This window comes from Artemia sp. Qi Xiang Cuo, chromosome 11 (assembly GCF_049724085.1).
Source record: "Artemia sp. Qi Xiang Cuo chromosome 11, ASM4972408v1, whole genome shotgun sequence".
Classification (NCBI taxonomy): domain Eukaryota; kingdom Metazoa; phylum Arthropoda; class Branchiopoda; order Anostraca; family Artemiidae; genus Artemia; species Artemia sp. Qi Xiang Cuo.
This window is the reverse complement of record NC_142804.1, coordinates 13,670,200-13,685,700: the sequence shown is the minus strand read 5'-3', so window position 1 is coordinate 13,685,700 and position 15,501 is coordinate 13,670,200. Positions and strand designations below refer to the sequence as shown.

General features: G+C 36.5%; 1 protein-coding gene across 2 annotated transcripts in view; it reads right to left on the bottom strand.

Annotated features, from left to right (window-relative positions):
• Positions 1–462: 462 nt before the first annotated feature.
• LOC148946658 (uncharacterized) overlaps positions 463–15,501 on the bottom strand; it is a 37,107-nt gene continuing 22,068 nt past the window's right edge. The window contains exons 3-4 of one of the 2 annotated variants that reach the window (XM_089097077.1): positions 7,964–8,338; positions 463–1,015 (exon numbers count right to left, since the gene is read on the bottom strand). In XM_089097077.1, coding sequence (XP_088953203.1) covers positions 579–1,015; positions 7,964–8,338 — 812 coding nt within the window. In that variant the 3' untranslated portion in view covers positions 463–578. The remainder of the gene's footprint in view (positions 1,016–7,963; positions 8,339–15,501) is intronic. The other variant, XM_089097076.1, reaches the window with a different exon arrangement.

Genomic DNA, 15,501 nt, shown 5'->3' with positions numbered 1-15,501 from the left:
TATTTTCTTTTTTTTAAGGGACCAGATGAACCAAGGGTGATAAAACGATAAGGATTTTGAGGACGCTCTTAAGGGATGAACAGACATAGCATTTTTCAAGTTAAAAACGGCCATATTTATTCAATACGGGCGCATTTTACTTAAGGAATTCTTTCTAGATGATCGCTCATTTTAAGTTTTTTCTATACTATTGAAGTTTGATTCAATAAAACTGAAACGTTTCATTACTGCATTTGTCGAAATACTTACTATGCATAGTAAGTCGAAATACTGACTATAGAGTAATCAGTCACCCATTCTCACTTAATTTGCTGAATGATGGTTAGTCCAAACGAATTTCTTTCTCTGAATGTCGCTGTTTTCAAAAACTTAAAATATTTATCAAGAAAGCCTATCTTTTCTGTTAAAAAAAAACAGCCTATCTTTCGCACGTGTACACTCTTAAAGCGGCAGAATAAAAGATTACGCCTGTCTGATTTTTCAGCGTCGAATAGTATAAAATAAAAACAAATTATTCATTTTTTATAATAAAACAATACTGGTTAGAGCCACAATTTTTATACAAATATACATGGACTTCAGTTCTTGGCAGTAAAAACGGAGGAAATAAAATACTGTTCTTTTGGGTAGAACATGAAACCATCCTCGCCAAAAAACCGCAACCATCCATTAGAAAGTTCATAGGTAACCCAATTACAATTATTTTCCAAAGCATTCTGCTCGCAACTCACAAGTTCAGCAAGGTCAAAACCAGTTACAACAGGGGGTATATCTTGGGCACATCCAAGGGTAACATGTGCACGGCTTCCTTTACCCTTTAGAGGGGCAAAATTTCCCAGCATATCCTGATCTTGCGGTTGTATTTGAATATGTTCAATAAGTAACTCATCTTCTGGATCAGGGAAATCTTTATATCTATCAATATCTATCGTTTGACTGGATACTAGAATATCACTAGCAGCTGTTGTTGCATCCCCTCTTATTTCTGTCATCATAATCTCTTCCACAGCTGTTTCTGGAAATAAATTATTTCAAGTTAGTGTCTTCTAACGAAGGGTTGAATAAAAGCTGGCGTTCCATACGTAGTCCTGATCTCGATATATAATGTAAAAAAAAAAAAAAAAAAAAAAAACTACAATTCCTACCAGCGGGCTGACCTCCGTATCATTGCCCACCAGGAAGTGCAATGAGGAGTTGGGGGCCAACCATCCTGTGCTTTCACACACCTTTCCTGTTTACCTTCCCCAGATCTCTACCGGTGCGAAAAAACCAGCGACACAAGGACTCGAACCCCTGTCCTCACGGACAAGGGATTTCAAGTCTAGCGTGCCAATCCTTTGGCTAGGACGGCTCTATATATAATGTGTAGTTTCAAATTGGCACAAACGTTCAAAAACAGTATATTTCTTGTTTTTTCTTCTTAAAAAAAAAAAAAAAAAAGCCAGCCCCGGAAAACGTTTTAGAGGGCTCGAAAAATAGCAAGATTAAAGCGTAAATGATTCTGTTACCTATTTTTAGAAGATCTTTGTATTATATGCCCGATAAGCGCGTACATTTATTTTCCAGCAGAGAGCAGAGCTTGAGTGGTTGAGGAAAAAACGACACTGACAATAAATAAAATCATTCTGAATGATTAAACACCATCATAGACAAAGAAAACGGAAACAAAGGAAACTAGAGGCAAAAATAAACAAGATAAAATGCGAGAAAAGGGAAAAAGAATCAAAATACACAGAAAATTAAATATTTTCCAGCAGAGAGTAGAGCTTGAGAGGAAGGGGAAAAAACAAAACTGACAATAAATAGGATCATTCTGGACGATTGAACACCATTATTAATAAAGAAAAATGAAAACGAAGGAAACTAGAGACTAAAATAAATAATAGAAATTGCGAGAAAAGTGAAAAAGAATTAAAATACACAGAAAATCAAATATTCTCCCAGTATAGAGTAGAGCTTGAGAAGCTGAAAAAACACTGAATATAAACAAAACTACTCTCGAGGATTAAACACCAATATAAACAAAGAAATGAAAAAGAAGGAAACTAGAGACAAAAATAAACAAGAGAGTACAATGAAAGGTAAAAAAGAGAAATTAAACACCAAATTTTTGGAAATAAATTTTTTAGAAGTTTTTTTTTTTTTGAATTTAGAACCCTCGGCTCGAGAATGTCTCCATAAGCAAGAAAATTAATGTAAGGCTTCTTTCCCGCAGATGGTCAGGGTCTGTAAATGTCTGGGATAAAAAAATTAGTCAAATTTTAATTTGATTACTAAAAATATAGTCATAAGATATGTTGAGAGAAGTGTACAAAATACAGCTTTATTTCACAGTAAGATAAAGCAATTCTTACTTTCAAAGCAAAAAATATCTTTTCATCTATTAAATTATTAATTAAACAGAGTCAATATTTTTTTTCATATGGAATTTCAAAATATAAAATAATGAATATTATAAAAACAAAAATAATTAGGATATGTACTACAAAAAATCAATTATCGGATCGGATATTTTTAATCCTTTTTGTACGAGAGCAAAAATAAGGTTCGGCAGATAATTCACCGAAAAACTTTTTTAAGGGTTGAAAAAGAAAGAAAAAAGCAAAATTGTTGTGTTAATCCAAGTGATTTGGATTAACACAACAATTTGGATTAACTTGATGAATTGAATTTATCAAGTATTTTGGGCAATAGGTTGCATCAAGACTGGGCTGGCAATGCGTGTCGAACAGGGAATTTTCAGACATATCTTCAAAAAAGTAGTGAGAACTTCTCCAATGCGTGTCGAACAGGGAATTTTCAGACATATCTTCAAAAAAGTAGTGAGAACTGGTTCTTTATCTGGTTCTTTATCAAACAGACTTTGAACTAGAAACGTTAAAGCATTTTTGTTCACTCATCTCTTATGTTCCCTAGCTTTTATTTAGTTTCTAAATGGTCCCAGTGGAGGAGTGTAAGGAGCGCAATAGCCCATTTCAGGAAAGAGTTTATATAGGCAATAGCTCTGAAATGGGCAATAGCCCATTTCAGAGATACATTCTTAGGCTGAGGGCACGACGATGCTGTTACTTTTCAATACAGTAGTTACAAATAGAAATACTGATCAAATATAGAACTTTTATCGCACCTAAATTGCAATTTTGTGGCTGTGCTTGCTACAGGACCTGGCATTTTCCACCTCACCGGGCACCGGAAGTTCAGACGTTTTGTAGCCAAAAGGTAAGCGAGTATTTCTTATTGTAGAGATTTTATACAGTCAGTAAGTTTCTTTAAAAGGTGATAAATTTTATAAATGCTTTGGCACGTATACCCTGTTTTGTCCCTCGGCTGGGGGATTGAGTGACGACTTTTAGGAAAAGTTTTTCTTCATGAGAGGGGGATAAAGACTTACATGCCTGTCGCCAAAAACCTCTTGCTCTCTTCTTCTTCTTGTACTTGCTGCAGAACAAGGCATTTTCTGCCTCACCTGGCACCTGAAGTTCAGACGTTTTGTAGCCAAAAGGTAAGCGAGTATTTTTTATTGTAGAGATTTTATACAGTCAGCAAGTTTCCTTAAAAGGTGATAAATTTTATAAAATGCTTTGGCATGTATACCCTGTTTTGTCCCTCGGCTGGGGGATTGAGTGACGACTTTCAGGAAAAGTGTTTCTTCATGAGAGGGGGATAAAGACTTACATGTCTGTCGTCAAAAACTTCTTGCTCTCTTCTTCTTCTTGTACTTGCTGCAGAACAAGGCATTTCCTGCCTCACCTGGCACCGGAAGTTCAGACTTTTTGTAGCCAAAAGGTAAGCCAGTATTTCTTATTGTAGAGATTGTATAAAGTCAGTAAGTTTCCTTAAAGGTGATTACTTTTATAAATGCTTCGGTACGTATGTAATTTATTGTCTCTTGACAGAAGGACTGAGTTAAGACTTTCAGGAAAAGTTTTCTTCGGGAGGGGGGGGGGGGGAATAAAGAGACTTAAAATATTGTTTTTGGGAGAAGAAGAAATTTATTTTTCTTCGGTCACAGAAAAGAGCATACGCCACGTGTTTTCCTTTTTCATGCCCGGAAAGGTCGTTTTGGAAGGGCACCGTTGTCACCTTATGCACCAGCCAGTGCGGGAAGACCAGCCTAAGTCTAAGTCCATGCTTTTCGCCAAACAGCCTATTGTTCTCTTGTTCTTCTTGTGCTTGCAGCAAGACCGGGTGCTTTTCCGCCTCACCTGGCATCTGAAATTCAGATGTTACTTGGGAATTTGTTGAACCGTCAATTCCCAAGACTCACTAATTGTAATCAAACCTCTAATAGCGTTAGTAATCGCATGACAGGGATTTACAATTTTTTCTCATAAGTTTCGTTCATGTCCATATTTTTAGCGAGGACTGAGGCTTTCTCTTAAGGTGGGTTAAGACTTGTCTTCTCCGGTTCATTTAGCCTTATACGTAGCCATATTGAGCCCATTTCTACCAATTGGGCTAAGCAAATCCCAATTTAGTAACTACAATTTCCTAAATTCACTTGGCAGAAACGTTCTTTTATATTTGCAGCTTCAGCTAAGCCAATTTTTGAGAACTTTCGCGGCGTAAATAGAATTTTGCCCGCCAACTTAGCAGAAATTGGTCGATATACCATCAATGAAAGCAAACAAATTCTTTCCAATAAAACTACTAATAAATTCGAACCATTGATGCTTTATAGACAAAACAAGTGGGTGGGTTAATGTTATTGGAGGTTTTTGTTTGCAGCATTTGTTTTGTTTTTTTGTACATTCTTTTATTTTTGTTTTACCTCACGGTGCGTTATAATTATATGTTCTTCTTATGGGTCACAAATACATCAAATAATAGGGATTTTTACAGGGTGGAGACCCTCCCACCCTAGACAAGGACGATCTGCTTTCCGTTTAGCCCTAGACGGTTGGCCGAAAAGGACAATCTTCGGCAATCCGTCGTCCTTCATCTGTACAACGTGCCCTAGCCATCTCAACGTGTCTTCCATTATAGTCTAGAAAGCGGGATTCAACCACATTTTTCGTACAGCCTACTGTTTGAAATACAGTCAGTCAGCCGGGTACCCAGAACTATCCGTAGACAATTTCTCTGGAAAAGATCTAGTAAATCTTCACCCGCTTTTCGGAGCGCCCATGCTTCAGAGCCATATTTAACCACTGTCATCACTGTAGCTTCTAATATTCTAATCTTGGTTTGCAGACTTATCTTCCTTATTCTTCCAAACTTTTTTTAACTGTGAAAAAAATACCCTGAGCCTTGGCTATTCTACTCTTAACATCTTCACTACTCCCATCGTCTTTACTACTAACACTACCAAGGTGAGTGAAGTTGTCCACCTGATCAATCTTTTCGTTACCCAGCGTCACTTTTTCATATTTACTTAGTCTTCTTAGCATTAATTTTCAAACCTATTCTAGCACCCTGAACTCACAAAACCTCTAAAAATTCATTCATCTTGCTCACACTTTCATCTAAGATGCTTAAATCATCAGCATAATCAAAGTCCTGGAGACCATTACTAATTGGCCAAGGATTTGGCCAACAATAGCCCAAGGATTACTTATTCGGCTCCATTCGAGAATTGTTTATCCGAATAAGCACACATCAAAACAACAACAGAATACATTGTATTTTAGCAGCGACGCTCATGATAACCAACAGAATCACACAGAGGGACGCTGAGATTCTCCCATTTTCGAGGAAAATTGAAGTACCATGGACATCAGAATAAAAACAATTTTGCCTTCTGAACCCACCTCAAGTCAATTCGTACCTCAAAACAGCTATTTCCTAAGATTTTTCTTTCGGCTGTTTTAAAACTATGAAGTCTTTAGGTCAGTACCACATTTTCGTCATTGTTGCCACGTTCAACCATGAAAGCAAATAGGCAGAACTAATTAGTTAAATTTGACAACACTTTTTGTCCTTATAAACTCAATAGCAATAAGTTGATTCTTAAAAGACAACTACACCTTCACATGATAGCTACGCCTTCTTAAGCCGTTTGATGTCATATTTATTTATTTATTACCCGTCAAAAAAAGGTACAAAAGACGGAGTATCACTAAAAAAGAAAAAACACACACAAAAAACAAATTACAACACATTACACACAATCGAACAAATTACAAAGACGAGAAATAAAAACTCTATTATGCACTGCACTGCAGGTACGTAAGAAATTTTACTTTTTAAACTCCCAAGTACTAAAGAAACATAAGCAATATGATTGATAACTTCAATTCAACTAACCTATCCTACACCAAAATACTTGATAACTTCAATTCAAAATCAACGGACTCAATCAACTAGTCTAAATATGACAAGAGATGGTAAAAAGACTAAATATGACAAGATATGTGCAAATAAAATTAAATGGACAGCGATTTACTGCCTTAGCAAACGGTACCAAGGGTGGTAAGAGATTTTATTGTTCTACTGTTTAGTTTTTTCAGCTATAGCTTCTGTCGGGTCCACAATTTTTAAAGTATTAGCAAGGTGAACATGTTTTGTCTATGGTAGGAACCAAAGCAACGATTTTATATACTTAAAAAATATGGATCTGAGCTTCCTTTTCTCTGGCTCGGGAAAAATTATCCGAAACGGGCTTAAATACAGGAAATGGGGAAGGGATACTGCGTCATAAAGTTGAGCCAAAATTAAACGGTTGAAACGGATTTTAGATGTGACTACTCTACTGTAAGCAAAAGCCAGGCGTTTACACAGATGATCAATAAGAAGGGAGCGAGTAGTTTTTAGATCCTTTCCAATTGGTAAACCAAGGTAAATATTTTCCAAGACAGGGGCTACAGAAAGTTCTCCCAGCCTTAGAGACGAGACCTCTTCTTGGCGCCAGTTGAACAGAAGAATAAGAGAAGAATATGCTTATAATATAATTTTTGCCCATTTTTCTCCCACGTTTTTTTCTTTTTGAATTTGGCACCGGCTATAACCAAAAACTATAACTGCATACGGAGGTTTTTTTCCTTTAGAGATTGAATTTCCCAGTTTGTACAACTTTTTAAAGTATATAGGGCAGTGGCGTAATTTCACCAAATCCTGGGGGGTGGCAAAGTTGGACCCAATTTTCCCAAATCAAATGACAATGACAGTGAAAACTGAAAAATGAGTAATATATTACCATAAAGGCAAAGATATACAAAAGAAAACCGACCTGTTTCTCTGGATACTTGAGTTATGCAGGCTTGGCTTATCTCAGTTTTGACAAGATTTTTTGCAGACACTAAATTTCAGCTGGGGGGGGGCAAACTTGGGTCTGGAGGAGGCAGTTGCCCCCCTGCCCCATAAAAAATTACGCCCCTGATATAGGGTTGTGTAAGTTTCCACATAAAGCGACGTTCTTGGTAGCACCCCCCCCCCCTGAGAAATTTTTTAGCCTCGCTCATGATATCCCCCCCACCTCTCTACCTTTGTGCCTGTATGCATGTGAATGTAGTTTTTTATGTTAAATTGAAAAAGATTGCCTGTAATAGGAGAGGCGATAACGCCTCTTAGCACCAATATCACAGGCGTAGTCCAAAAATATTCCCGGAAATCAAGGGGGATTAGAGACTAATTCCAGTATTCCAATCCCCAGATTCTAATATTTTCTCAATTCAACTTCCTTGAAACATTAATGTCTTGTCACTAAAAAAAACTCACTTGAGGCCGGACTTATCTTCAGAAACACGTCCGAGTATATTGAGTGTGAACTCCTGTCATTTAGCTCAATTGCCTTTAACAGCCGCATACAGTAAAGCCACAAATTTTAAAACCTTAATAAACAATTATTAAAATCAAATAGATCTGGCTAACGTGTCTTATCAACTGCCATTTTAACATTTTTTTAGTATAAAGAGACTTTGAGCATACGCTCCAGATTAATCTCCATAGTTAGAGCAGTGAGAATGTGTACCTAGATAAGCTGGATAACTAGATAACTGGTTCTGAAAACGCAGTCTATATTTACCTTGCTTTAGACTTTGTTTGAATTTCTCCTCCAGCTTATCAAGAATAACCAGGAACGGATCTGCCTTGTTGTCTTTCTCTTCTTTCTTCTTCCGTCTATCTTGCCATCTTCCTGGGCTATCGTCCTGGTCATATATATTCAGCTGATTGTCTGTCAATCTAACTCTTGCACCAAAAGTACGGGAGGTAAAGAAGAAACCGATTACATTTATGATGGCAGCTTTACCTAGGCTTCCTTGAACATCTGGCCGATTATGGTAAGCTTTAGCGTCGTCTTCGTCTACTTTTTTCCCATTGTATTTAGCAGTTACATGCAACATTTCACGGTCTGGAAGTTGTGCATATGATCTGCTATACAAACTGTTAATGTCCAGTTCTAATAAAAGAGAAAAAAACTTGACAGAAAAAAAATTGATAGAAGATAGGACTACTCCTTTAATAATGTAACTCTGCAATCTATTCTTACCAAAGCTTACAAATTTTTGTTTATTGTCCAGACACTTGCTCCTCATCATTTCAGAGAAGTAGGGTTTATATTAGGTTATATTAGGTATTTGGGTTTATATTAGGTTTATTAGGTTCATATTATTTATTAGGTATATCAGGTTTATTAGGTATATTAGGTTTATTAGGTATATTAGGTATATTAGGTTTATTAGGTATATTCGGTATTAGGTTTATTAGGTATATTAGGTTCATATTAGGTTTATGAGTCGTAAACCAATTAAATTTAAATTTGAAAGCATTAGATTCTTCAGGCTGCTGAAATCTGAAGAACAAATACTTTAAATACTTTGACCGGGGCTATCCCAGTTGAAAAAAAATTCAAATGAATTTACTGAAAAAAATGTGCATTGTCAGTTTAATATAAATAATACTGATATTAATTCCTTAAAATATTAATTAATTTTTTATTTCTTAACGTTATAAAAGTGAAAACATTTAAAGGATTTTTTTAAAGTACAAATTTTATTCTGACTTTCAGAAAGCATAGGGTTTAGAATCCTACTCAGATTAATTTCTGCTCGTTTTGATTTTGACTTATTTTAATTTCTGTTTGTTTTAGGTTTCATCTATTTATTAATAATAATTTATGGTAGTTGTATGCTTGGTAGATTATTTGATTTTTTTTTTTTTTATTTTTGATTTAATGGAGTTCTTTAATTTTTTTTGAATAACTTATTTTGTGCAAAGTTTTGTTGATTAATTTCTGTTCGTTTTATATTGACATAGTCTTTTCAGGGAGAAAGACTGAGCCTCTCCTGAAGTTAAACAACCATCCCTTCCATAAAAACCTTTAATGCCCCCTGGGTATAACTTACAACCCTTGTCCATAGTCTCTGGGGTTTTTTCAACCCCAAAAGCCTTTTTATATGATATTTCGACTATTTTGAACAGAATGACTATCTCAAAATTTCTATTAGACTCATTTTGGGACAATAGGACGTGTGTGTTGGGGGGAGAGGGTAGCTGCCCTCTGATCACTTTGACTCTAATAAGGGCACTAGAACGTCTGATTACCAATCCAATGAGCCCCCTTTGAAGTTTATATGACCACACTTTCTGTAAAAAAAAATCTAAATGTCCCCAGGGCACAACTTATAACCCTTGCCCTGAGGGCTGGGGGGATATCTTATCCTCAAAGACACAATTTCCAGACCTTTCTGATAGGCTTAACAAAATGGCTATATTGAAATTTTGATTGGAAGTGTTTGAGGAAATGATAGGAGTGGAGGGAGACATTTTGTCCTCTGATCACTTTCGACTAATAAAAAAGGCAATAGTCCTCTCAATTTCCGATCAAATGAGCCCTTTTTGAAGCTTTTACGACCAAACTTTCTAAAAATAATGTTAAATGCCCCAAGGACATAACTTACGACCCTTGTCCTGGGGGCTATGGGGGGAGGGTTATCATCCTCAAAGACATAATTTCCAGACCTTTCAACTACATTGAACAAAATGGCCATATCAAAATTGGATCGGAAATGTTTGGGGAAGTGATGGGCGCTTGGGGGGGAGGATCTGATTACTTTCGACTATTAAAAAGGGCAATAGCCCTCTCAATTTCCAATCGAAAGAGCCCTTTTTAATTTTTTATGACCACACTTTCTATATGACATTAAATACCCCCAGGGCATAATTTACAACCTTAGCCCTGAGGGCTGTTGGGGGTTGTCATAATGAAAAACATAATTTTTGGACCCTTCAACTATGTTCAACAAAATTGCTAAATAAAATGTTGATCGGAAGTGTTTGGGGAAATGATGGGTATGGGGGGGGGGGGCATTCGCCTTCCGATCGCTTTTGACTATTAATAAGGACACTAGCCCTCTCAATTCCCAATAATAAAAACCTTATATGCCCCCAAGGCATAACTTACAACCCTTGCGCTGAAGGTTGTGGGGGGGGGGAGGGGTTGTCATTCTCAAAGACCTAATTTCCAGAACATGAAACTACGTTAAACAAAATGGCCATCTCAAAACTTTGATTTAATGTGTTTGGGGAAATGGTGGGTGTGAGAGGGGGATTAGTTGCCCTTCAACCATTTTCGACTATTGAAAAGGGTACTAGCCCTATCAATTTCCAATCGAATCAGCCCTTTTTGAAGTTTCTACAACAACTCTTTCTATAAAAACCGTATATGCCCCCATTGTCTAACTTACAACCCTTACCCTGAGGGCTGGGGGGGGGGGTTGTATTCTTCAAAGACCTAATTTCCAGAACTTTCAACTACGTTGAAAAAAATGGTTATCTCAAAATTTTGATTGGATGTGTTTGAGGAAATGGTGGGCGTGAGAGGGGGGTTAGTTGCCCTCCAATCACTTTCGACTATTTAAAAGAACACTGGCCCTTCGAATTTCCAATCAACTGATCCCTTTTTCAAGTTTCTATGACAAAGTTTTCAATAGAAACCTTATGTGCTGCCAGGGCATAACTTACAACCTTAGCTCTGAGGGGAGTGTCATCCTCAAAGACCTAATTTTCAGAACTGCAAACTACATTGAACAAAATGGCTATCTGAAAATGGATGTGTCTGGGGAAATGGTGAGCATGAGAGGGGGGTTATTTACTGTCCAATCGCTTTTGACTATTAAAAAGGGCACTACTCCTCTCAATATGCAATTGAATGAGTACCTATGGCAGTTTTAGAGACAGTGCTATCTATAAAAACCTTATTTACCACAAGGCCACGATTTACAATTAGTGCCACGACGCTTTTGGGGGGTTTTGTCATCCTTAGTATCCTAGAGTACGAAAGTTTCAACAATAGTAATTGTATTGCCCGTATCAAGGCTTTGATTGATTGTGTTAGAGAAAATGGTGGGCATGAGAGGGGCGTTAGTTGTCCTACATTCACTTTCGACTATTAAAAACAGCACTAGCCCTTTCAATTTCCTATCAAATGAGCTCTTTTGAAGTTTCTATGACAAAAATTTCTGTAAAACCTTATCTGCCCCCAGGGCAAAACGTAAAACCCTGTCCCTGAGGGTTGGGGGGGTCATCCTCAAAGACCGAATATCCAGAACTTTCAACTCCCTTGAACAAAATGGATATCTCAAAATTTTGATTGGATGTGTTTGTTGAAATGATGGGCGTGAGAGGGGGTTAGTTGTTCTTCAATCACTTTCGACTAATAAAAAGGGCCCTAGCCCTTTCAATTTTCAATCGAATGAGTCCTTTTTGAAGTTTCTACGACAACTCCTTCTATTCAATCACTTTCGACTATTAAAAAAGGCTCTAGCCCTTTCAATTTCCAATCGAATGAGCCCATTCAAATCTTTGAAATTGTTATGTGAATTCAACAATTATATTATTCGAAAAGAAAGTGTGTGTAGTCAAACACTCTACCTATTTCTTCAGATTTTAGGGGCATACCCGCCCTTCAAGGGGCGACAGAGGGGCTTCTTAAAAATATCAAATGACATCCCCAGTACCACGTTGCATACTTGGAATCTGCGAGTTGAAAAACAAGTTGTAGTTGAGACTTATTTCTTTTAAAAAATATCCCCCTAAAATTTACAAGGGCAAAGATAAAGGAGAAACAATATAACAGACTTCAAATGCCATGCCTATTTTTTCTCAAAAATTGAGTTATTTTTCACCTACCTACCCTAAAAACAAATCTATACTCAAAGACACCCACTCCCTCAAAATTGTTTTGTTACATTAGCTTTGGTGTATAACCCCCAGGAACATTATCAAAAGTCTGATTTGTACAGAGGTTAAGGAGCTTTATTAAGAAAAAAAAGTTAAAATAAACTTAACAAAAAGAATATCAAGGAGCCCAATAAATGCACGGCAACAGAACACATTAAATTCCTATTCGAATATTAAATTCATATGAATAACTAAATTCAGTTTCGAAATATTTCAACCCAAAAATGTCCTCAGAAGTTAAAGCTAGTTATAGCTTTTGACAAATGAAACAATCAAGCGACATTATGCCACCTAGAACAGAGTTTTCCTATATAGCCTGAGCATTTGTAAGTCAGTTCATTTTAACTCAAATGCCCACTAGCACAGGCATGCTGAGGCTTTTCCTGCGAAGACAAGTAAAACTATTATTCAATTTTAGATAGAGAAAGCAGATGTATAAGGAGGAGGACTCTTTGTATAAGCCAATAAAATCCATCAGTACAGATGTGTATGTATCAGATTAACGACACTTCTTGATTACAAAGGTTCTTCCGCCGGCCCTGCAGTGTACTGTTACAACCAGGACATCAATATATATAGTTTCAATATTCTAGGTGTTTTAAATCTTTTGCCTAGAATGGACTAGCCAATAATAACTATTTATGTGCTTGTACTACGTAAGACAGAGTGCACACCTGGCTATACAGGTCTGTTGAACGAAAAAAAGCCTTTAAAATTTAAGCCTCCGAATCTACCGAACAAAAGAAAGGAAGAAAAACAAGATAGAAATACCATCAAAATTCTAGCAAGCAAAGATTTTACAATTACAACATTTTTCTTTAGTCGCGGTTTACAGACAAATTGCTGAATGATTTCTTCTTCATTCTTCTTCTTCTTCTTCTATTTCAGCAGGCGGGATTTCCAGTCGAGACTATTCAGCCCTTTTCCTTTTGCTTCACTCTGTGAGCTGAACAGAGCTACTGACTTGGTTGCCTCTTATTTACTAGATATCCTCAGATATCTTTCAGTAAATCTTTTGACTCTAGGAGTTGAAATATAAGAAGATAGATATTGACTTCTATGCTCTGTGGGCAGGTATAGTCAGCCAGAGTCTTGGCTGATAGTGAGATATTGTGGTGTTTAAAGCACTGTAACAGTTTACAATGCAAGGGTATACTGTGCAGACGTCAGCATATTACATTCAAATAGGCAATGGTCAATTGTTTCATTATTAATATTGCAATACCTAAAAAGAGGGGAAGAGGGAACTGAGCCACTTGAATTAGGGAACTGATAAGAGAATGCCAGGAAATTTAGCCCGTTTGAGCCAGAACAAATTCTATGATAAATTTAAAAAAAATCCTTGTTGGGAAAGGGAGATAGAATTGGATTGTTCTTATTAAACGGAACATCTGATAGTCTCCAATAGTAGATATCTCTAATAGGGATTGGTCTCCCACTTGGCTGGTCAATATTTATAGCATTTTTTCTATTTCATTTGCCTGATGGTTACCACTCATACCTGAGTGGCTTGGAACATACTGAAGGTAAGTTCTTATGCCTTTTGTAGCTGAATTATCAATAATGCTAAGACAATGATAAGTGTCAATATCCAACCTATACTGAGGAGCTGATTTAGCATATGTGGCTACACAAATCTTCTTCTTCTTCTTTGGTTTGTATTGCGATATTTTTGGTTGAAGCTACTTAGTCCTCTTTTATTCCTGAAGTCTATAAATGGGTTAAGAAGTATGAAAATTGATAAGAGAGGAAGCTTTCGCACTTCTTCTTCTTCTTTGGTTTATTAAGATGTTTTATTTGAAACAATTCAGTCCTCTTCTTCTTTTTTCCTGATGTCAATAAGTGGGTTAAGCAGTATGAAAATTCATAATAGAGGAAAATTTTACACTTCTTCTTTGGTTTATATTACGATCTTCTGGTTAAAACTACTCCTTCTTCTTCTATTTAACAGCAGGCGGGCTTTTCAGTGATACTATTTAGCCCTTTTCCTTTTGCTTCACTCTGTGGGCTACAGAGCTACTGGCTTGATTGCCTCATGATTATTAGGTATTTTCAGATATCTTTCAGTAGATCTTTCGACTCTAGGAGTTCAATTATGAGTTGATAGATGTCGATTTCTATGCTCTGTGTGCAGGTATAGTTGGCTAGGCTCTTGGCTGATAGTGAGATTTTGTGGTATTTCAAGCATTTTAACCGTTTGCAAAGCAAGGTATGTTGTGCACACGTCAGTATATTACATTCAAATAGGTAATAGTCAATTGTTTCATTATTCATATTACAATGCCTGCAAAGAGGGGACAGGGGAATTGAACCACTTGAATTAGAAAACTTATACGAGAATGCAAGAAAATTTAGTCCATTTGTTCCAGAACGAATTCTATGATAAATTTTAAAAAGATACTTATTGGAAAAGGGGGAAAGGAAAGGATTAATCTTATTAAAATTAATATCTGATAGCCTCCATCGGTAAATATCTCTAATCGGGATTGGTCTCCCACTTGGCTGGTCAATATTTATAGCATTTTTTGCTATTTCATCAACCTAATGATTACCACTTATGCCAAAGTGGTTAGGAATATACTGAAAATAAGTTTATATGCCACTAGAAACAAGATTATCTATAATACTGAGACAATGATAATCGTCAATATCCAGCTTATACTGAGGAGCTGAGGCCAGCAACTCAAGGCTGGATAAAGATTCGGAATATACAATAATATTATTTGAATTTGCAACCAAAGGTTGGTTTTCCTTAATGTGTTCTAATACCATGATTATGGCATTTAACTCAGCAGACACTATAGATAAATTATTATATAATCTTTCGCCCATTGCAATTTTCAGGTGAGGAAGGAAAGCACCACTTGCTACCTTCTCATTCATTTTTGACCCATCAACAAATATTTGGAAGTGATTTTTATAGGTAGGCTAATTGTATTAAGTTCAGCAAATTTTTTATGGACAAAAGCGATGGAGGTTAAATCTTTAGTCCAATTTGAGAAATCAGTATTTATTATGGGACTTGACCAATTCCATGGAGGGGATTGGGGGAAAGTGGGTGCAATAGACTTTGCTGGTACAAGGAACTTCTTCTGAATGTTGGCATACTCATCTGCAATGTCTCTATACATGGCTGGATTTCTTAGCCAATTATGTAGGGTGTGTGAGCTCTTTAATACAATTTTTGTAAGATATTTTGTCAAGAGAAAACTACGTCTCTCCCTTATTGTTGTTAATCCACTCTCCATAAGCAGAAACTTGCTGCTTGTGGATTTCCTAAGACCAAATATGAGACGTATTTTATCATTTTGTGTTGTTTCAATTTTTTTCATCTGCGTCTTTGCACATGCAACATATACGATGAGCCCATAGTCAATATGG